The sequence below is a fragment of the Centrocercus urophasianus genome, unplaced genomic scaffold, assembly GCF_019232065.1.
Source record: "Centrocercus urophasianus isolate 14NV4802_14NV808 unplaced genomic scaffold, USGS_Curo_1.0 seq_13, whole genome shotgun sequence".
Classification (NCBI taxonomy): domain Eukaryota; kingdom Metazoa; phylum Chordata; class Aves; order Galliformes; family Phasianidae; genus Centrocercus; species Centrocercus urophasianus.
In genome coordinates this window covers 50,799,818-50,823,374 of record NW_024884475.1, presented here as the reverse complement: position 1 = coordinate 50,823,374, position 23,557 = coordinate 50,799,818, and the positions used below count along the sequence as shown (strand labels likewise).

General features: G+C 41.1%; 1 protein-coding gene across 2 annotated transcripts in view; it reads right to left on the bottom strand.

Annotated features, from left to right (window-relative positions):
- Positions 1-2,609: 2,609 nt before the first annotated feature.
- The window catches only part of TET2 (tet methylcytosine dioxygenase 2), a 69,802-nt gene continuing 48,854 nt past the window's right edge, over positions 2,610-23,557 (bottom strand). For both annotated transcript variants that reach the window (XM_042812695.1, XM_042812696.1), the window contains exons 3-10: positions 21,485-21,575; positions 17,996-18,089; positions 16,717-16,925; positions 15,775-15,925; positions 13,647-13,736; positions 10,963-11,100; positions 8,614-8,974; positions 2,610-7,369 (exon numbers count right to left, since the gene is read on the bottom strand). In XM_042812695.1, the coding sequence (XP_042668629.1) occupies positions 5,964-7,369; positions 8,614-8,974; positions 10,963-11,100; positions 13,647-13,736; positions 15,775-15,925; positions 16,717-16,925; positions 17,996-18,089; positions 21,485-21,575 (2,540 nt within the window). In that variant the 3' untranslated portion in view covers positions 2,610-5,963. The remainder of the gene's footprint in view (positions 7,370-8,613; positions 8,975-10,962; positions 11,101-13,646; positions 13,737-15,774; positions 15,926-16,716; positions 16,926-17,995; positions 18,090-21,484; positions 21,576-23,557) is intronic.

Genomic DNA, 23,557 nt, shown 5'->3' with positions numbered 1-23,557 from the left:
TGGGGTCAGTTTTCAGCAGTGACTGATGAGTGCATGCAATGCTTCCATGACATAAGAAGGAAGTGTGCTTACCGTGTGATAGTTTTCCTCCTGCTACGTACTATGAAGTGTTTAATATGCTAGATGCAGCAAATGGAGTGGGAGAACTAGGCTCACCTTGATGAGTTTGGCTGGATCTGGAAGACAAAAATGGAGCCCTCCCATGGCCTCCTCCGACAGCAGTATTTGTTTGCTGAGGATTAAACCCCATCTGTAAAATGCAGTGGAACAGTAAGTTTTCTCACCCTGCTCCGTCACACAGTGGCTTGAAGTGTTTTAGAATGTGGAAAGAGGGGAATGATGTGGCTGCATGTTCCCCAAGGCGTTGTAAGGCTTTTGCATCCTGGAAAGTGATGCTCTGATTTAGCTCAGGCAGAGAGGACCTAAATGTCAGTGTTGTAAGCACTCAAAGCACTGACCTAAGGGGTAAACGCTCTGCGGTGGAGGGGGGTAAAGGAGTGGTACTGTAGACCTCCTTCCTACATCTGAAAGGAGCAGAGCTGGAGTATGCAGCTTCACGCCCTAGGTTTCTCTGATCAGGAAGGAATAGTAGATATTTAACAGACCTCTCCCCACTTCTTTCTTACTTTCTTACCTCAGTGTAAGTTTGCGTTCCCCTCTAAACAGATTTTTTTTTAATCAGCAGAGCTTTCTGAGCTGACTTCATATGTAGCAATTATTCCTTCTGCAGCTGAGAGATGAGGCAAGTGAAACACGGAGCCGATTGACTTCTCTGCAAGGATCGTTGCTAGTACAGTATTTGCCCTAATTAAGTAACTTAGAGAATCATTTACAGGTTAAAGGAACCCACTTAATACATAAGCTGAGTGATGAAGGGAGAGTTGTCACTGGTTCATTGGAGGAGGGGGCTGAAGCCATCAGTCCTCTGAGACAAAGTAGTTGGCTGCTGTATACCTTAAAATTGTTAGTTATGTTTGCCTTAGCTAAATATCAATTGAGTATAGCAGGAATTTGACAGATGCATGTTCTTCTGGAAGGAAATGTTACTATGCAAGTTAGATAGCAGACAAGTCACTGCTGAGATGTGATACCTACCAATTTTAAACTTGGTGCTGCTAGACTATCAGCAAGCTTCAGTAAGTCTGGTGTGTGATGGCTGTCGCACAGCGTGGAAGTCACCAAGGTCCCTGCCTCGCAGGGGCTCAGCCTTGGCTGGGAGCACACTGATGGCTTACCAGGGAGGGCTGCTCTGTTAGCAGCACCTCAGAAGCAAGATCTGTCATGCATTGGACTGAGAGCAGCTTATGTTAAAAGGCAGCTGGTAGGAATGTTCATTAAGGGCAGGACTTCTTCCTGGGAAGGCTAGCAGGGTGATGGACCTTTGTCAGAGCCAACTGTCTGGTGCATTAAGAGTGCATCTGCACATGGAATAGAGAAACTGAGCTGCTGCAGTGGGTTAGTCTGCATCATGATGTGCCCATCTGGGAATATAATGAGAGCCAGGGGTGAACATCGTGGCTTTTTGGAATATTACATCTCCAGTTCCCCAAGACATCTAGCCATATAAATGCACATAGCAGGGAGGCTTTCCTGAGATGTATGGCATTGATGGATGGGGTAAAGCAGGGTTGACAGCAGGTTTGGGATCATGGGAGAAAAAAAAGCTTGAAAAGCATTGAAGTGCTGATTGCCACAGCAACATTTTGCAGCCATGGAGAGAGCAATTTCTGCCTCTTTCTACAGAAGAGAATGTTTCAGGCTTCTGTCACAATATCCCTTGAAGGTAAAGTAAGGGACAAGAAAATATGCCTTTGTCTAGTGCCCACAAGTGCAGCGGGTTTTGTTGTTAATTGAAATACTCTTTCTAATTGCTTCTGCTATTTCTCTAGATTGTTTGACTTAGATTATGCGTGTTTTTATCATTCTGTAGTTTCTTAATTCTTTCCTCTAGAGCATCCTATTGTTTTTTGGAGTAATTTGAAATTGAAGAATGCACAAGGGGATAGGAAGAAGTCTGCCAACACACCCAGCAAAGCCCCTGGCACTCCCTTGCTCTGCCTCTCCCCTTGGCCAGGTGTGCGTTTGTGGCTGTGACTGGAGCAGCAGGGAAATTCCAGCAGTGAATGAGCCATGTTCCTCTGTGGTGAGGAGGGGGAGGCCAGCAGGCAGGAGTCAAAGCATGACTAGGAGTAAGCGTGGTGCACAGGTTTCCTGTTTGAGGGTCTCTAATGATGCATTTCATTGAAGTTTTTCAGCACTGCAGGATAGAGGTGGCTAAACTAGCGTGGTCTATGCTGCTTTGCTGAGCAGTTTGAGCTCACTGCTCTTGGTACTCAGGAAAGGATTTGTCCTGATATATTGGTCAATGTATTCAATTTCTGAACTGCTGATGTATGCAGTTTGTTACCCCCAGTGCTGTTTTAATCTCTCCAGGCTGGCAGCTTCCCCAGCCCTGTGAGCGCTGTCGCTCCCTGTGGGGCTCCTGGGCTGTGGTTGGCACCAGAGCTTTCATTTGAGCACACTCCTGTTGTTATCTGATGAAAGTGGCAGTGAAAAACAAGGTTCTGTAAGACAGACTTAGAGTGCATTAAATAAATATAAATTTTATTAAAAACACCCACATCTCAGCGTTATCAGGAATGATATAATAATAAACAGCTTTCAAATAACCTGCATTACATTACAATACTTACAGTATTTATAACCATCCTCGGATTCTTTTTATAGACATACCAAACATTTCATGAAAATGAATGAAACTAAAGTTTGTTTGTTTTTTTCTTTTTAAAAAAGGAGAACATAAGCATAGAAAATGCACACAGAAGTTCATTACCTTAGTGTCAAACTGCTAAAGTTTCCTACACAAGTCAACCACTAGCTTTAGAAGTGAACTTTATACCACTGTGCGTCAATCAAGATGAAAAATTCATTCAAGTAAAGTTGACACCACTCAGAAGCATCTTCAAGTATGGCTATAGTCAACCTGATAATCCTATACAAGCAATTTTATGTCTGCTCTGTCATTCGTTCCAACTGAGGCAGGGTTCTGTACACCAAAGTTGCAGGTTGGGTATTTACAATACAGAAGTGATTCGCCACCTAAGCTTCCTGCTCTTGCTGCCAGCAGTTTGGCAAATGACGGTGCATGGCCTATTAACCAAACGTCTACTATGGATCGGATGGAGAATACAAAATCACCCACAGGTGAAGATTTATGATTTCATTAATGATTTAATTAATCTGACACACAACCATCATTAAAAAAAACTTTTTTAAAAAGGTGAAACTTTTGTTTCAATGCAGTGAGTAAAGTCACAGACTGAGAATTAAAAAAAAAAAAAAAAGAGCAAAATTGCCATAATAAATATCTGACCATTAAACCCAAAGGCCTCCTTTGATTTCCTTGCGTTATTAGCTTGTGATTCTCTTAGATAAAATTTCTTTCAACCGAACTTAATCTTACAGTATATTGCACAAGATATATCTGGGACGTGGAGGTTTGCATGTTTAGGGAAGCCCTTGTACAGACTGTACCTTTTTATATTCTCTCTTTCATTACAGTATCCGAGAAGCCTTCTTTAGAGAGTGACTTGAAAAACTCTAGCAAACAGTCACTTGCCAAACCCCTGCCTTACGTTTTTCCCTTTAATCAGCTCAGTGCATTCTACTTTCTTTTGTTTATTCATTTGAAACAGGCAAAACATTCTAAATCTCTTAAACGCTTTCATAGCGATAAAAAGAGCTAACAAATTTACAAAATTAGTTTTAGTTACATCAATACATGTACAAGAGAAATTAGAGAAGGGATTCAAAAGAAAAGCGTTAAATCCCTGAAGGAAAAAAGGAAACAGAACAAAAAAAGAAAACAAAAAACCCAAGAATAATATATTTAACCTACAACAGCTTTACATACACACAGGTGACACGTTGGCATAGGAGAACATGAGCTGAAATATCCCTGAATTTTTAGAACCAAAAAAAAAAAGCTGAAGTTCAAGTTACGCTTGCGAAAATGTCAAGTATTGAGAGAGGTTTTTTTTTGTTTTTTTTTTTTTCTTTTTCTTTTTTTTCAAAGGCTATTGGGGGAAAAAGATGGTATACAATATATAAACTTTCACACTCAGTTCAATATCCTATTGCCAAACTAGTGTTGAGGTATATGACAAGTAGGAACATCACTCAAACCTTTTAATGTATTTTAGCTCACATTATGATATATTTGTAGCAGGCTGAGTAGCACCATGATGTGAATTCAGCTCAAAACCCAAATATATATAGATTTAATATTTTTACAGTACTAAAATACTAAAGCATTGCGTTAAAAAAAGTCTTGTTTACAATTTAATTTACTATACAACTCTCCTGCTTTTTTTTTTTTTTTAATAGAAATTAATGATTTAAAACCACCACAGCAAGCCAGCTGCCTATTTTTTTCTATTTAATCAACGGAATCACACAGAACTAACCCTGTTTCATTCATCTTGTGTAGGCATCGGTCTGCTCAATCTTCCTGGAAAAGAGGATGCTTGCACCGGGAAATGACTTGCACCACAATGTACATAATTATCAACACAAAAGCAATCTGCCATTCAATAGTTGAAGAGCATACAGATCTTTAAAAACAGCAGAAGCCCAAGCTAACTAGTTGTAGTCTGTTGCATGCTGCTAATTATTACCTGTGGTTAATATAAAACTCTTTCCTTAAAACTGTACATATTTGAGCAATGAACTTGTCATAATAATTGTAGAAAACAGTTTACAGTATAGCTGTGTGAGATGAGCACCAGAAAAACGTGTGTTTTGTGTACTGAAGTATTCCCTTATATCCAGTAAGCCCCATTTTTACCATAACTGACTGTATTAAAAATGGATATGTAGCCCACTAGCAGATGCATGGCTAAAACAAAAGTATTAAAAGCTTTTTTTTTTTTTTATTTTAAAAAAACTATCTTTGTGTTTTAAAATCAAAGTAAACTCTTGGTTTTTTTTCTTTTTTTAATGTCTCAGTACCTTAGCATTGATCAAGTTGCCAAGCTTAGGTAGACAAAGTGCTTTTGAAACACTATTTTAAAAAAAAATATCTCTCTATTTTATTGTCCTTTTCTAGGACTTGACTGGATGAGCAACATCCAGAGGTCCTCGTAATTCCCATACGTTAAAAAGTCAGCTTATTTTAACACCAGGTAAATTCAATACATACACGAATGAAAAGGTCCTCCCTGTTGTTGAAGAACATTTGAATACATCATTGACATTTTAATTGTTATAAAGGCATTAACTGTTTGACTGTTAAAATAAAGACACCATTCTCTTAGATAGCACCATGGTTTTTAGAATATCCAAACAAATTCAGTGTTTTGTTGTCTATTCATTACGTTTTATATGTTATCTACTTCATTAAATAAAATTAAGAGACTAATAATGTTACAGTAAAAACTGCGTGTTAAAAAGCCGTAATTCCAGTATTTCAGTACATCGTAGATTCAGCACCAGATGTTATTTTAAGATTCCTGCAGTTGTAACACTGCAGTATTATTTTTTTAATAGGAATTTTTTTGCTCCTGTTCCATGACTACACAAACTTGATGACATTAAAAGTGGTCACAGATGTGCAGAACTGTAAGAAGGAAAAAATCCATTTGTAGGTTATCTCTTTCAGCAACGGGGCCAGCGTTTTCAAATGTAAATTGTGAAACACTTTGTTTTGTTTTGTTTCTGTTTTTGCATAGGATGCTTTGGTCTTGTTTCCTACATGCTATCTGTGACCACTTAAAAAAATCAGTGGAAAATAAGTGCGTTAGCAAGATTACCTCTTTTTGCTGGTGTGCCGAGGCCTTTTCCACCGACGAGTTTAACAAAAACACTGTTCTCTTCCCCACCCTTGCCTTCCCCAAAACCTAAGCGACAGCTACCCTACTGACGAGTTGTTTTTTTCAGGTGAGGTAACCAACAAAGGTGTGAAGTTAGATGTATCTGTTGTAAGGCCCTGTAACCCGTGTAAAGGCATATGGAGATGTAGTTACTGTGGAGTCCGTGGTGACTGACAGTGTCCTTTGTGCAAGAGACTTGATGAAGCGCAGGTACGTTGGTTCTGAGGGTTCGTGTGGCTCAGCAGGCTCTCGCTTTGCTTTTTTGCCATAAGATTTCTGAGGCACGTGGTCTGGACCATATTTTTCACATTCCTCCTCCTTCTCTCTTGCCTTCTCAGCCATCTTTGCCTCCCACAGAGCCAGCCCGTGTTTTGGCTCGTTCATGCTCTTGTGCTGGTAAAAGACAAGGGATATTCTGGTGGGATGGTTCCTGTTGGGGTTTTTCAGGGGGGTCGTTGCGTGGAGCTCACGTTTTGCACACTCTATGAGAATTGACCCGTGAGATGGAGCAACTGCCACTCCTCCAATTTCCGGATCCAGGAAGCTCTGTTCACTATCTGACCAGACTTCATCGGGATCCTCAGCTTTTTCAGGATTCAGCACATCTGTTTTATCTAAACCACCTTGGGGTGTAGTCCTATCGTGGTTCTGACCTGGAATCGTGTTAGACAAGCCATTTACTGCATGTGAAATCATTTCACTATCCTTACTTTGGAGATGCAACGAATTAGGAGGACCGCTAAACATAGTCGAAGCAGAATGGTAGTCACGTGCTAAATGTGGAGGGGGTTGCACATGATGGTGTTCAGTGTTTTTACTCATGGAGGCATAGTCCATGCTTGGATTACTCAGACTAGATTTTAACCTTGAGGCAACTTCCATAAAATGACCGTCAGCCTCGTGGGTGGAGTAAGAAGAAAAAGACCCTACGTGGTGTACATTTGGTCTAATGGTGCAATTACTGAAAGAGTCTACCTGCATATTTTGGTTTCCGTAATTCAAGTATTTGGGACCAAAACTCTGGTTATTCCCAAACCTATGCTGGTATAATGTTTGAATGGGCGGTAGGCTTAGTTTGGACATAGGGTCTTGGCTCTGACAATTATACAAGTCCATGTGCTGATGCTGAGAAGGGTAAGAGCCCAAGTAAGAGGGACAGTTGTCCATCTGTATGTTTCCATTGCATTGATAGGGTGGACACTGGTTATTTTGATTTAATGATCCAGAATAAGGGTTCATGGGACTGGAAGAATTCAAATAAGACCCCGCAGGCTGCGATGAGGTGGTGTAGAGGTTCATGGGACCAGACCCTCCATAGGGATCTGAAGTGTATGAAGAGCCTGGATAAGCATTGGCAGGATTAGGCAACCTTACATACAGATTTGCAGAACCTGAACCCGAGTAAGTGTTAGTAGCATTTGACTGAGGGTTGTTAGGGAGAGTACGCTGTGGATGCTGCTGCTGTTGTTGTGTCGCTGGTCCTGAAAGACGTAAAAGATCTGTAGATGTGAAAAGAAAAAAACAAGCTTTTTTCTTTTTTTAAAATGCAAACTTTATACACTCTTTTCGATAAATATATCTGATATTTTTAAGGAAAGCGTATCATATGATACATCAAATACCATGCCCTGAGAATCTGAAAAATTACTAAGGCTACTCTTCTTTTCTGGAATGCATCCAGTGAGATCAGTTGCTAATTGAAATGGGGAAAAGAGGACTGTGCAGTCTGTTCAGAGTCACAAGCACAAAGTCTAAAGAGTTGAGTCATCACTTAAGTAGTGCGTGAAATGCAGCATCAAAGTGCTCACAAATAGCCACGCGCAAGGTGACCTTCTTTTCCCCAAGAATAAATAAATAAATTATTCTACATCTGCATTAACAGAGCTGTCTCAAAAATATGTCTCCAGCTTTATGTAAAAAACAACAATGGTGACATTCACTGACAGTGATAACAGTTCAGTAACCAGTGAGATTAACTGAAGACACAAGGAAAAATACATCATTCATTCAAGTGCAATGGGATAATTTAATGGTTAAAATCCTGGCCTGGGTCACAGGGCAGCTGACTTCTATTCATAGGTATCTCAGTGACTTTCTGGATAGCCTTGCATTTATCTCTTTATTCCTCTTGGTGGAATTTACTGTGATAATAGTCATGAACATCTCTGCCCAGGATTCTAAAATCTAGTGATGAGAACTGCCAGCATTGTTGTGTTTTGTCCACTATGAAAACACCCACTCTGCTTTTTAGTCTCAAAGCAAAGTATATAAATATTGGTAAAGAGGTTAGGTTAGTCTAGAATCCACTGCAATTATGAGGTTCTCTTTAACAGCAGCAACAGTGAGTGGCGTAAATTGCTCTTTGGCACTAACATCACACACTTCTCTTCATGGCTTCTAGCACCAGTAGTTGTTTAAAGGTGCTTTGCAATATACTGGATGGCAAGGAACGTTTGCTGAAGCACGTGACCTCTACAGGGATTAGCTATTCAACAGTAAAGGATTTTTGGTGTGTCTTTTTTTTTTTTTCTTTCTTTCGTTCTTTCTTTCTCCAGAGTTTTGGCATTCTAGCATTTATAAATATACAACATTGATATTTACATTCAAGAATTTTATTCAAGAATCGCTTTTTATTTAAAGTGTTCACGTGCTGAGAACAAATACTTTTCTTGAGGTTCACTGTAAATGACTGTAATTTCTAGGAAGCTTACCACTTACCACATGAACAGATTCACGTGCTTACCTGCTAGCTGCTTTGCATGACCTGCTGCCTCAGAGTTGCCTTGTTTGTTGCGTGCTGCAGCAGACTTGTCTCTTTCAGCTTTGCTAGACCCATTCTCCAAGGAGGAAAGCTTTTCTGCAGCTGCTTTCTTTGCTTCTAGCTTCCTTTGCCGGCACGTCTTAACCGGCTCTGCTAACATCCTTACTTTCCGACGAAAGGAGGTAAGGACCTGGATGCTGCCATTCCTTTTCTTCTCCTCCTGGCCTTCAGTGCTTCCAAACTCATCCACATCAGAGACTTTGTATAAGGGGAGCACGTGGAGCTGCTCATCTTCAGGTGTTTGGCCAATTTCACGATTGTCTTCTCTAGTTAGTGTGCAAACCTGTCAGAAAGGAGTATTAGAGTAACTCTCTCAAACCAGTCTTACAAGTTGCCTGAAATGCTAGCCCCTGTGTGTTTTACCTTGCCCTGGCACTGTCAGCATTAGCACGTGGCAAATTACTTGTAAGCTTTCTTTTTGTGCAATTTACACATTATCACAAGAAGTCAGCAATTTCATTTCTTCCATTGCTCTGTTGGTCAGCGTAAATAGAAACACAAAGTGTAAATCTCTATGTTTCTTTTACCTGTGCTGAAAGGAGCAGTTATAGATGCGTATCACCTAATCTGAAACAAACAGTATGGTCCATTGCACCAGGGAGCTAAAGCAGTGAAAACTGTGCTCAGATGAAGATTTTTTTTTACTACAGTAGGTTAACTAGGTATCTTATTAGAGGTAGAGGGGCATATAACGTACTGCCATTGTGCTTCATGCTCCCTTAGGATGATTTGCAAAGCAGCAAGTCATGTTAATACTGCATAAAGATTTTGGGAAGTTTGCACCATGTATGTTGTAGCATGCTTATTGTGTTAGCTCCAGCTAAAATGGGTATTGGAGAATATCTCAGTGGAGAAAAAGATGCTGATACAGACATACTCTGCAGTAAAATAATGGAATCAGCCAATCTTTTGAAGAAAGCTCAGCTAAAAATACATATTCTGTTGGTGGTGGTTGATTTTTCAATTAAGTCAGACCCTGGAAACAGGGCAAATTTAGTTGGTATTAAAAGAAAGTAGATAATCTCTTTGGTAATAGGAGCTGTGCTGTGAATTACTTCAAATCACAACTGAAGATTATTCAGATCTGAAGTCTGTTTTTTCCTCATGTTTACTCTGGCTGTATGGTCACAGAGAGTATGGAGGGAACAGAAATCACCCAGTACAGCCAGTTTTTCTGTTATCATTTGTGGAACCTTTGCTGGAGTGCAGAATGGAAAAGTGTAAAATGAGCGTAAGACTTGCAGACTTTACCCTCATCCCAAGCAGGAATGAAATCCACAGCTTTGAAAAGTCTACTTAGAAGAACGTTATGGAAAAAAAATCATTTGTTTCACAGTTTCATAGAATGGCAGGGGTTGGAAGGGATCTCTGGAGATCACTGCGTGCAACTTAGTGCTAAAGCAGCTTCCTTACAGCCGGTCGCCCAGGAAAGCGTCCAGGGAGATCTTGAATATCTCCAGAGGAGATTCCACAACCTCTCTGGGCAGCCTGTTCCACTGCTCTTTCACCCTCAAAGTAAAGAAGTTATTTTCTCATGTTCATGTGGAACTTCCTTTGTTCCAGTTTGTGCCTGTTGCCCCTTGTCCTACACCTGGGCACCACTGAAAAGAGCCTGGCCCCATCCACTTGACTTCTGCCCGTTAGATATCTGTAAGCATTTCTGAGTTCCAATCTGTCTTCTCCAGGCTGAATAGCCCCAGCCTTGCATGCGAGATGCTTCAGGCCCCCATTATCTTTGTGGTCCTCCACTGGGCTTTCTCCAGCAGTTCCCTGTCTTTCTTGAACTGGGGAGCCCAGAACTGGACACAGAATTGCAGATGTGGCCTCAGCAGAACGGAGCAGAGGGGAGGATCACCTCCCTCAACTTGCTGTCCACACTATTTTTTTTTTCATTTTAATGGAGTAGAAGATATAATCCAAAGTAGTTGGATTATAAAAAAAATTTAAAAAATCAAGATGACAAATATACAACATTTTGTCCCAGGAACACTGAAATAGGCATTTCAGCCCTTCTAGAGTCTTCTTTCCATTGTCTCCATGGTTTCTCTTTTACTGGTTCTACATTAAACCTTTCTTTAATACCTCATAAGTCTCATTCAGTTAAACGAAAAATGATGTAGGGGGTAATAAGATAGCTCAGATAATGCTTGTAATGTTTCTTTTTTTAGCAATCTACTTTATGTAATTATAAATTTAAAGAGACTGAAGATAATGAATTAAATGTATGAAATTACTGCTGGGATAAGGAGGCTGTGTGCGTTGCTGACTTACCAGTGTACTCCCATTCTGCATATTGTGCAAGTCTCTGTGAGCATGAGCGCAGAAGTCCAGGCAGGCGGTGACCCCTGAGAATGGGCGGCCTTCTTTTAAACCCAGGCGACACTCAGGCGCTCTGTGTTCGTACTCGATCTGGGGAAAGATGACAGATATCACCACAGCCTGCCTTGGCACCCCAATATGTGGACGTAGCAATGAACAACATGCCAGTCTGCTGACACCTCTGCAGATCTCAGGCAAATAAGCAGTTCTGTGGTAATTTCATGTGGTGTCTACTTTGCTCCTTGCTGCTTGATCCCCTGCTCCAGACTGACTCTGCTGTGTTGCAAAATTGGCCAATAATACTTTTCCTTGCATATTACTTCTAATTCTCTGCCAGTGGTTTGTGTTTTTACATGACAAATGCAGTGCACGGTTTTGGTGTATGGAACCGTAAGAGTGATACGTAGATTTAGACTGGAAGTATACCAAGCTATTACAAGAAAATTACTTGAGAAAACTGACTTTAGAATGACTTCAGGAAAAATAATAACTTGCTTTTCTATTTGTAATATTTTGGCTCACTGAAAGTAAATTTCATTAGTGTTAGTACAGTACTAAGCCCTGGCCAAAAAGATAATGCAGTCAAGACAGTAATTTCTATATGTTTACTCACTGTTACGAAGCTTTACAAAGATCTTATTATGCAACATTAAGTCTTAAGCAAAAGAAAAGGACTTGGCAATCAGACATCAAGTCTTACAGATGACCATTTCGTATCTTATTTAGTGAATAAAAAATGAAGCTCCGTTTGTAAAATGCTTTGCTGAAATTTCTGAGCCTTTCAAGTGAATACAAAAGAACTACACTTGATGGACCTTAATGGATCCTATTTTAAGTTGATATGAAATTAGAAATTTTGCCAAGCCTTGATCCAAGTTTGTTAAATAGATGTCTAGTTTCCTCACAGCAATTTTGTTTTTAATATTTGGAATGTTCCCTTCACTGGAATCTAAAAACAAAATCAAAACAGAACTTGAAACATGTAAACTTCTTTGGAATCAAATGAGAATGGCTTGAAATGTTATCCACGTTTTTGGTTACCATATAATTTGGTTACCGTTAAAGGGTGTGTTTAAAGCATATTGTTGCAAAGGCTCTATGAGATGTTCTGCTGGGTCCAGTTGGAAAAAATTTACCAATTCTAGATTTTAATCCAAGCCATAATCCAGACTGGGGTGAGAACAAATTTGGCAATTCTAATTAGCATTAAGGCCATTTAGTTTTCACCACCTTTCACTACAACTGGAGTGCAATAAAATTTAGGCCTTTATCATCCCTCTTACAGTATCTTCATTTTGGCTTTCCCAAAAACTTAACGCTTATACGGAACTCCTGAGATGGGCCAGGCCATGCATGTTACTTCTTATCTAAGGTAAAAGTTGAAGCTTGCAAAAGCATGTATTGTCAACTAGTGTCAAGCATAACCATGGTTTAAATGAAGAAAAATTTTCTAGAGAACTTTCATGGGAAAAGAAAGCAGCCCAAGCAAAGAGGCATTTTATTTTTCACCACCCCCTCATTTTTTCCTCTTCCTCCACCTTTCTTCTCTTGCAGAATGTCTCAGATGTTTGGAGAGATAACCACAGCTAGTGGGCACATGGCCACAATTTCCTCCATAATGAGTCTCCAAGCATTATCTGATCAGGTAAATGAAATCGCATCAGTCTGTACTAAACCTGCTTACCTTGTCTGATTGCTGTTAAAATATGCAGAAAATGAGTAATTGTAACTGCTAGTAAAAATGGACAGTTTTTTATAGCTTACTGCTTCCATTACAGCTGAAAATCTGTTCTGTGCTGATTGCTACAGCAAGTGAGTGTTTTGACTGGGCTTAACGTTTTCAGTGGAAAAGAAAGAAGGTGTCACAGTTTGCAATTATGCTGATAGCCTGGAGGCTGTACGTTTTGTGAATGTTTGTAATGGTAGTGAGCCTGAACAATGGAAATGAAGGCCAACCGTTACCCATTTCAAAGGCTCTGTTGTCAAATTTTGGTGCAAATATCTGGAAGATGTTTGGTTAAGGAATGGAGGTGGGAGGCAACCACATCTGGGAATGTGGTACAGCTTTGACTGTGCTACCACCTATGTATGTGGCCTAACAGAACACTGCATAAAGTAGCCCCATGTGCGAGAATGCTGGTGCAGGCACTTGTGTGCATATGTAGGGCTGAGTGCATCCCATTAGGAAGCTTTGTTTTAAAAGCATATCTGTAATAGCCACTTGAGAGAGTAGACTTGAAGCTGGTTTCAGGACTCTATTGCAATATAACGCACTACCATCTGATGCTACAGCCAGCCTTGCACCATCTTTATGGCTGTTTTACGAGTTTGGCTGGTGAATCATTCTACATCGAGAAACTGTGTTGCAGAGCTCAAGATTTCTGTTCAGTAGTAATCTTATTGCATTTACATAGGTGAAAAGATTAGCTGTAGTTAGTAGTTAAGATTCATTTGGTTTTACTTTTGAAAGCATTTCAAGAGGAACTGAGAATTTTTTTTGCTTCCATTAGCCCAGTGTCAAAGGAATGCTGCTACAAGATGTACATACATGGTTTGGCTCAAAGATGAAGCGCTGTAGGAAGTGTAGTAAAAGTCAGGTTGTGTGACTGCTTTGGTTCCCCTTTTCCCCATCGTACCTGGTTGTTATATGCATCAGGGGCAAGCTTCTTGTAGGTGGGTGCCATCAGGGTTGACAGATTCTGCAAGTGGGATTCTAGTTTTTCTTCCTGTTGGTAGACGAAATACAGCTCAATGACATTTCCATACTCTATGTACGGGACCTAAAACGTTAAGGTTTGTTACAATGCAGTGATAGATGTGTAAAGGCCTAGGCCATTGTCACTGTGGTTTAGACAATATCATGAATCTCCTTTTTAATTACATTGTTTCACAGCCTTGAAAGCAGCATGCTAGTAGTGTAGTGTCATCCTTGCAAGAGGACATCACATACTATAATCTTACTTTGGTTTACATTAAAAAGAATCGCATTCTTCAACATGAAGATGTTTTAGGTCCAAACGTGATGATCCTCATTGTTTTCTCTACTGGAGTTTTGGGAAAATAATACTCTTTAGAAAACTTGAGATAAATAATGTCTGAATGCTCCATCAAGTTAATCTACCTAATTTAAGGGATTTGCACCCTGTGATAACAGTACTTCAACACATTTAAATTATCTTTTTATGCAACAATCTAAAATTATTGTGATGTTTCAGACTTCAAAAGTTTCCAATCCTTAAGCAATCCCAAGTTGTGGATGCGTCTAGCAGTCAGTGCTGTGGAGGAGGAATGATCATGTTCCTCTCTGTTAGGAAAGGTACACGCTTTCAAAATGAAGGGCCTTTTAAAAATGCTGTACTCCAGTAGCAAATTCCAGAGTTGCTCTCCATTCTATCGGGAGGAGGATCCTGAGTTCGACTACCTCATTCGTGAGGCTGTGATTTTTCATTTCAATCTCGTAAAGAATAGTGGCATAATGGAGTGGTGTACTCACTTTTAGGAGTTTGTATTTCTCATCAACGTGAGAAGAGCTGTGAAAAACCTATGGCTTTGTCAGAGAGAATTCAGTGCTTTAAAATTTAGTATCTCCTCATAAAACTGGAATTTGGGACTCCAAAATGACACTGTAAAATCATCAATGATATCTTGTGGTTGCTGCCAAAACTTGGAGCTTCTGTATAGTAGGAAGGTTACCATTTTTAAGTGTAGTTTCAAGTTTTTGTTGGTGAGGATACTATTTGTGTCATCTATATTGTCTGTAAGCAGTGTCTATGCTGCAGGACTCAGCACCCGGTCTGGATGCATGCCTTGACTGCCTCTGACTTTGGGGCCAAGATTAGAGGGCAAAACTGTCTTTTCTGCCCAGTATTGGCTAGCATGGGAAGTAAATCCAGGAATACAAGTTGCAAGAGTGCCCTGGTGGGCTCTGGCCAGGTATCCAGCTTAGAAAATGTAGGGGGTTTAGGATTGCAGGCTATGATAAAGCTTTGTGCCACAGTGTGACTGAAGGAGAACTATTTTATCATTCTTGGGGAGATAGGGGACAGGAGGAAGGAAAAGGTAAATGTAATTATGATATTCTCAGCTCAGGCCATAGGATGCAAACATGACTGATCACGTACAAGAAAATGCTTGGGTTTACATAAGATGCCAGAATAGAGTGAAAGCTGCGGACCTATGCATCAGTTTATGAGCAGCAGTCCAAGAACTAGATTTGCACAGGCTAAGGTCAATATTGTTTTACTCTGACTCATTTTAAACAGTTGCCTGTTTGCTCTAACACAGAGCCCTGTCTGGAAACTATCAGAGGGGCAGGGTTGTATGTAGTCTTCCTACCCTCTTACTCCTATTGTAATTTCAGAGTTTCATCATATTAGCCTCCATGCGATCTGCTCTGGTTTCCAGTTGCAACTTTATATGCCTTCAGTTAGTAACCCTTCTGCTCTGCCACTAGGGAATGCCCAATTGCAGGCCTCGAACAGCCACAGTTATTCAGGCCATGCCCTTTCTTCTAATTGTGAAAGCTTGCAAACATGGTTTCAAGTCTCAGGGCTTTTACCAGCTGTCAGAATCTCGACAGTCAATTCAGCTGGCTCAGTGATGGGAATCAATCAGTTTTGCTGGCAGTTGTTTAATTACCCTACATATATGCAGTTCAAGCAGGGCTCTGGCCCTTGGCCTCTCGTAATGTATCTCTTATTTGCAGAGCAACAGAAAGCATTTCATTGCAAATGAGGCGTTTTCATTTTAGAAATGGACACCAACCTCTTTAGGATCATCCCCCATCAGCTTAAACTTTCTTGGAATCTTGCTTCTGGCAAACTTACAACCATTGTAGTACATGCTCCAGGAGCAACCAAAGGAAAATGAAGCACCACAAGTTTCAGGGTCCAGCCCTTGACATGCACAAGTCCGCCTAAAGAAGAGAATATGGCTGTTAGCAGGAGGCAGGTCAGTTCTGCCAGTGCCATGGGGGATCACTGGCCTTGGATCTTCTTCCACCCGTAAATAATGAAGAAATGAAAGAGACGCACGTGCTACAACAGGGGAGTTCATCGCAATGAGTAATTTCACGGTTGCAAAGCAAAGACTATGAGTTTTATATACTTATGTGAGAAACCTGGATTTGTGCAAAAGAGGGGATGTTTGTGTGGTGCCCTAACAAATACTGGTATCAACGGTACCTCAAAGGAGTATATGCTGATGGCACTGCAAGGCTGCAGAGCTCTCTGACGAGGGTTTGGCAAAAGACTCCTGAAACATGGCTGTACCTATGCAGCCAAAGTAAGCAAAATACAGTGGTAACTAGGTTATTTTAATCTATGTGTTCTTCACTGTCAGAAAGACATAGAAAAAGTGCTATTACTTTGCGTTAAGGCTAGCTTCTGTAAGCGTATCATATGATTTAATGCATCTAGTTTTCATTTCAAGGCAGAACTATCTGCTTTCTTGGGTGCAGCCGAGATCTTCCTTTAAATCATTTTTCTTCCTTTAAACACACTGAGAAGCTTCACAAGTCTGAGATTTTTTTTCCCCTGATTTTTCAAAACATTTACTTTGCTTTTCTCTGAAGGCTTGTGGGTTTTCAGACTGCCTGAAATAGCTTGGCAGGTACGTGCATTTACGGTAAAGGAGCGAGCAGGGGTGCCAGCTCTGAGGCTGGAGGTGGGTTTGCAGGTCAGTGCGCACAGCCTTTGTGTCACTTACTCTTCGTTCAGGGCGCAGCGCCGGTTGGTGAGCGTGCCGTACTTCCTCAGAGTGTCGGTGAGTTCGGAATAGAGCTTGTCAGCCAGGCTGGTTGGGATTCCCTCCCAAACCAGGATGAGGATCACAATCACCGCCGTCTCACACGTGTGGCCCGCCCGCTCACGCACCAGGCAGAGCAGCTTTTCCTCCTGACTGCTTCTGCGGACTACCTGCATACACAGCAACACACGCCCCAGAGCCCCGACACAAACAAAGTGTTTCTTAGTGTGAGGAGTGAGAGAATAGGGAACCACAGCATTCGTGTGCGTGCAAGGTTACTTCTACTTCTCTCTTCCTCTTTGTTTCTGGTAACACACCGTATTTCCCACCTGCAGTATAAGCCAGGGCCACCCTTTCTGTTTAATGAATCTGACTCTGAGAGGGCAGCATGCAAAGCCACGGTGGTGGAAAACAGCTTTTCTGATTTAGCAGAAACATCCCCCTGGATCGGCACAGTGGTACAAGTGACCCAGTTTGATTAGAGGGTAAAAGAAAGCCGGGAGTGAGATGCCTACGTGAGCAGAGCTGCACTTAGGGCAGGAGGAAGAGACCAAACAGCCTGACGTGGGAGCTGTCTCTCTTTTCCTTCCTTACTTGAACAGCTAAACTTGTAATCCGCACCCAGTTGTGTGGCCTCGCCTGCCCCTACTACGTGGAAACATTACATCAATGAGAGGAAAGCAGCAGACACTGCTCAAAGGAAAGTGTTCCTGCTTCTCAGTGCTTGTGCCACTGCGGGTATTTCTATAAAGGTGCAGGCTGGCATGCATAAAGACTATAATCACACATCAGTTTTTCCTCATCCTGTCTTTCCCTAGCCTACCCAAACCACTCGGTAATTTGTGCCAAAGCAAGACAGTGTTTGCTAAGAGGGTGTGCTAATGCCTCTTGAACTGGGAGCACATTTTAAAAATAATCACAGCGGTGTACTTCCCAGATTTATTTGTAAGCTAAAATTAAATAGCAGTGAGAACATCTGATGTTGTGAATCCTAAATCCAAATGTAACTGCCTTCCTTCTCAGGTTTTCATACCCTTGAGCCACATTTTATTCCTGCTGTTCTCCAGGCAACTTGAGCAAAGGCAGTGTGAGAGACAGCGGCGGCAGCAGGCTGTGGGCCTCCTGCAGTAGCTGTTTTAGGTTTCCCAGTGTCAGCTAACAGAAGGCCATCACTGCTGTTTGCGTACATGAACCACTGTGCCAAACTGGATGAGTGTTAACATCTGTGGACATCACTTACCCATTTAGCAATTGGACATCCTTGAGAACTTTTGCCTTCTTTCCCAGTGTAGACAACCCTCTCAATCCTTATAGCTTTACCCTTCTGTCCAAATCTTAAACAGACAAAAATATGCATAGTAAGCAGATTAATCTCGTTCTATGTGAGCACATTTGCCAGTTTTATCTTAAAAAACAAATACTGTGAGTTATGGGGAAGGGTGTGCAGTGCAGTTTATCTTGCTGGTTTTATTGTGGTGGTGGATCGATATGTTGAAAGAGGCAAATGGCTTTCATACTTCACAGCTGAGTAAAAATCATCCATATCACATTAATATTCCCAAACAAAAGTTTGAACTGTTTCCTTAAAGAAATTGTTACAGATAATGACATTGTGAAAAGTGGACTTGAAGTCTTTCCATTTTGGGAAGGAATTCTATGTTTTTCTTCAATTTCTGGGTTAAATTTAAAGTGATGATTCTGAAATTTATATAATTGTCATGGGACAGCTGGCATGCAGTAGTCATTCTATTAAATTTTCCGTGCTTGTTTCTGGCATAGATACAGTATGAATCAGTTAAGCTATGATTAATTTGCTTCATATCTATTTCTTTTACTTTATCATCTGGTCATAAATTGTTACTTATTTACTTCTGCCTGACTTCTGTACTGAATTAGGATCATGAGGGGCACCCAGATGGTGCCATTTGTGGGTGCCTTTTTGAAAACAAAGCAGGCAAGCTCAACTCTAGCATTCAGTCAAGGTACTGATGCTGTTAGGGCCTATCCCCAAAGGCAAGTTGTGCTTTGCTCAGACAAATGACACCTTTTATATCTTATGATGGGCCAAGTGGAAATATATAGCAAATGCTAAGCGAAGCAAGACTCATGTTAGCAAAGAGCATCAGACCTGTTGAGTGTATCTGAGTTTATTCTCCCCCCAGGGCTGCTGCAGCTGGGGTGCCCCACCTGCAGAGCCAAGGGAGGAGCATGCCAGGCTGAGGTGAGCCTTCTGAAAGGAACCTGTCTATCAGAGACCTCAGGGGCTGCAATCCATGTTGTAGATCCAGCTGTGGTGCTGGCTTGGCTGCATTTTAGGGACTGGGCAAATTCCACCTCCAGCTCCCTTTCTTCAATCCTGCTGCTCCCATTGGTGATAATTTTTTTTTTTTTTTAACCACATACGTGGACTAAGACTGAATCATAATCTTCTCATTCTTTGCCTGTTACCTGTGGAGCAATCAAGCTAGCTGCTTCTCACTGTGCAGCCATTTAATGCTGCCTTGAGAACCTTTGACTTTTCATCCCTCTGTTTTTTATCCTAAAATCTTGGTGACACATTTAAGATCAAATACTTGTATTTAAACTTCTGTCCTGTAAAGGAAATGAAAAATACTTATTTTTGGATGTGATCTCATTGTGAAATTTTAGTGTCACAGGAAATTATACAAATAAAATCAAGTTGTACTATGTATATTCTGCAGGCAACTGTTAGATCATTTTTTCCTGCTTGGTCTTAGATGTTAGCATACACTCATTTCTTTAATTAGCCACAAAAAAATACATGTTTTAATCTTAGCATTTTCTAATGGTTTGCTAATCTGGACTGCAGGACAACTGTGTGGATGCCACTAGAGATCTGTCTTCTACATTGCACACTGCAAATGAAATAGGCCTTGTCTCAAATCTTTTCAGCTGTCACAGACAGATCTGTGCCTCACGGCAGCTTTCAGGCCAAAATCAGAACAGAATTTACTGACCATGAAGTAAGGAGTGGGAGAAGAAAGCATGTGTCCACCATGGATTCTGCAAGAAATTTGTTTTAATTAAAATATCTATTGTAAGACTAAACTCAAATCCAGGTTTGTTTGGCAGTGCTAATACCTTAAAAGTCGATTCCTATTTGCAGGAAGCCAGTTTAAAAGTTGTGCTTAATGCCACCAACTGCACACGTGTTTGAGAGAATCTTCAGAGTGTTCTTTTCTTAGGGATGCAAAATCAGGAGGAGCTCTGGAGTTCTTCTGTCACGGCATCACACAGTTGATGCCATACAAACAGCTGTAAACCAGCCATGGCTCATTGCTGTTACATTCTACTGAGCCTGGCAGAGTACATATGCGTGGTATCTGTAATCTCTCAGGATTTCCTTCTGCCAACATGAAATGAAATCAGTGGGGAGGGAGGTAAGATGAGGTCAGTATTAAGGATGAAACATCACATTCCAAAGTCAAGAAATGAAAAATGTTTCATCTCTAATAATTGATGTGATGACATGAACGACTTTCCAATTTTATTTACTGCTTGTGAATATTAAAGAATTAATCAGTCAGAGCTTTGGAGATAACAAATTGTAAGAAGCTTCCCAGGAGGGTCAGTGCTCACTCCTCCTTTGCAGGAAGAGGCTGATTTATGTAGCTTACATGTGTTTCAACTGCTCACAAAGCTGAAAACAAGCGCTGGGCTGAGGACAGGAGTTACAGGGAAGGAGGTGCTAAGAGAAAGGACTTTAGGGCTAATCACTTAAAGATAATCCCTGGGATTTAATGTGCCCTAGTGGTCCATGCTCTGTGAGTACAAGCTAGCAGACCCTGCTGAGAGGCTGTTCTCCTTAGCTCAAGGCACAGCGCCGCAAAGACATCTATTTGCTTTCGATGTTCAGAGTTTTAAGGTATTAACAGATCAAACTGCCATCTGTCTCAGACTTTATTGAGGTTTTTTGTTTGCTTGTTTGTTCACGAGGGAATTGAATTCCCAGATACCTCTAAAAATCTGGCCATTAGCATCTATGCTTCCCAAAACCTACAGGTAATGCAGAATTCATGGTGTCAAGGTCACTTTTGTTGTGACAGTTTTAAATTTAAATACTTCAGAAATGCTGGTGGATTTTGTACTTGTGCTATATATCTATTAAGGGATGCAACATGATATGGGGATTATCCACAATCGAGATAAGGCTGTTTTTATGCTATACTCCAAGGGAGGGAATGTTTTGTCACAAAACTACTTATCGATTCTTGGGCTGAAATCCTATCAATAACTTTGTTTCACCTCTCTGAAAGTGACAGAGTTAGGTTTAGCCCATTAGGGTTGTGCCCTATACTTAACAGCCTGGGACAGAAATAGAGACAACTGTGCAGTTTGGTATCCTGCTCTCCATTTCGCTTCCACCTTAGCATTCTCGCAGGGGGAACACCAGGTCTGTGCCTGTTCCTGAAGCCATTGCCAACTGCCTGGCTTGGCAGGCTGGTGCATACTTGTTCCTGCTTGGGTTTGCTGGCGCCTGTCTCCAAGTGCGCAGCCCATGCCAGCCAGCAGACTATTAGCCCTGTCAAATATTGTGACTCTCTGGTGAATAGCACAGTGCGTCATGTTGGCAACACTGGAGTCGCTAAGCCTACAAGTAATTACTTGATTTGCAATTGTTTATTTCTTTATGTGCAAAAGCTGGAAAAATTCTGCCATCCACCAAAGGATAAACGTTAATCTGCCCCTGTGCCTTTGCACTAATTACCTTTCTTCCATGATTTCTCTAATAGCTGCCACATTAGGACCGGCTCCTAGGTGGGTATAGAAAGGACCTTCATCTTTTTCAATAATTTGCTCTGTTTAAAACAAAATAAAGGTTATTACTTCGAAGCCTCATTCTTTAATGTAAAAAAGTAACATTGCAAGGTTTGCATTTAACCAGTTAGAAAACTGCTGTACGGGTCTCGGGTCCATTTGCAAACACTTACATCTGAAAGTATGCACGTGCAATTCATACAAAACACACAAAGCACACAGCTAACTCTGCAAATAGCTGTGATATAGACTGTGTGTTTTTGCTAGCACAAGCAGTTGTTTCACATCTCAGCATGTTTTGAATCTCATGCTGAGATTCAAAAGGCCATTTTCCTGTTATCACTGATCAACTGTTTCTCCTTCTCCCATTTCCTCCTCTCCCAATATCTGGAAAGGAGGATAAATTGGATAACAATGGTAAATATTGACACTAGTGAGCTGTACAGTACTTGTTTTTCAGCAGACGCGTTATGCAGCAACTTGCAGCTCCAGAAAGTGCCATTAAGGCCATACTGAATTTCTGCCACCTACAGAAATGAAGAAAGCATGTTTGCTGAAAGAAATCGTGTGCAAGACTTAGCCAGACTGCTTGCGTACTATGAATGGTGCCTCAGGTTTCTGTATATGGGTAGGGCCATGCCAGCACTGGCAGAATCAGCTGTTTTGACACTGGGAAGCAAGGTGCAGTAGCCAGAGGAAGTATTCAGGCATTGCCTGAGTTCAGGGGCAGCCAGTGGAGTGTGCAGACGTGGCTGAGGGGCGACTTTCTGTGCTCTTTTCTCCAAAGGCTGAGTGAGGTGATGCTGCTGACAGACTCTGGGAGCACAGTGGAGGCATGCTGTAAGCCTGGACGTGTCAGTGGGGAAATGGTGTAGCTTGCACCTCCTTAACAAAGAAATACTGTTAGGAAAGAGCAATAAGCTCTACCAGTTGCTCTGTGGCACTAGGTTCCTCAAAGAGGACAGAATCTGGCTTTTGTGCTCCTTTATTTCCTAAGGAAGGGTAAGCTAAGAATTAAAACATGAGTGGAAAATAAGCTCTTTTTGCTTAGTTAGCAGTTAGCAGGCTGAAAAAAAAGACAAAACCCGGAAGAACAAAATAATTGCCAGAAAAAAAGTTTTGCCAACTACATTGGAGAAATGGCCTTCAAAACAAAACAGCTTCAGAGTTTTAAAAGAAAACCTACATGCTGTATGTTGTTTCTTACAAAGCAAAAAGAAACAGCAACAACAGGGAACTCTGGAAAGGCATTACCTCCTTTTTTGCTTCTATGTATCATCTCAAGCATTTGAAAAGGCAGTTTTTAAATCTGGCAGTTTTGCAGGAGCCAAAACTCAGCCTCTTTTAGTTGATATGCAATTCCAAGCTGTTAGAACCAGTATGTGAAACTACAGCAAAGCTTTTACACTTTTTTCTTGGCTGCTGCTGAAACACTTGTATCTTTTGCTTTAGTCTGAGTAATTCCTCCAGCTGTAGGGCCTGGAAGTGCCTGTCACACCTGGCCATGTGCAGTGTAAGTGCATGGAAGCTCAGACTATGGGCTATGCCTCACACTCTGCTTCTCTTCTCTCAGCTCTATTCTTCCAGCTTGCAGGGGCTAGGTATGCTGGGAAGAGATACTGAGGGTCTCCTTGCTGCTCTTTCATTGCTGCCTGTATAGCCTCTTTGAGCTGCTGTTCTCTTCAGCTTTGCAGTAGGCAAGTAAGTGAGGGGGATGGTAAACTCATGCAACAAGCGAGGAAAAATCTGTCTTCCCTTCTTCGCTTAGGTTTTACTGAGGCAAACTTCAACAGTCTTGCTGTTAGAGCAAAAAATCATAAGGTTTGGACCCGAGACATGTTTTGTAAAAGCCGTATCTAGCCTTGACAAATAATTTTGTAAGATTGTAATGTTATGACCCACTTTTTATCAGCATGTTGTCATTACGTCTGCTGCTCAAGGAGAATGGAAGTTGAGGGAATACATGACTGTGCACACATATTCTGACTGTAAAAGCAGTGTGGAAAAATTGCTGTAAATCCTT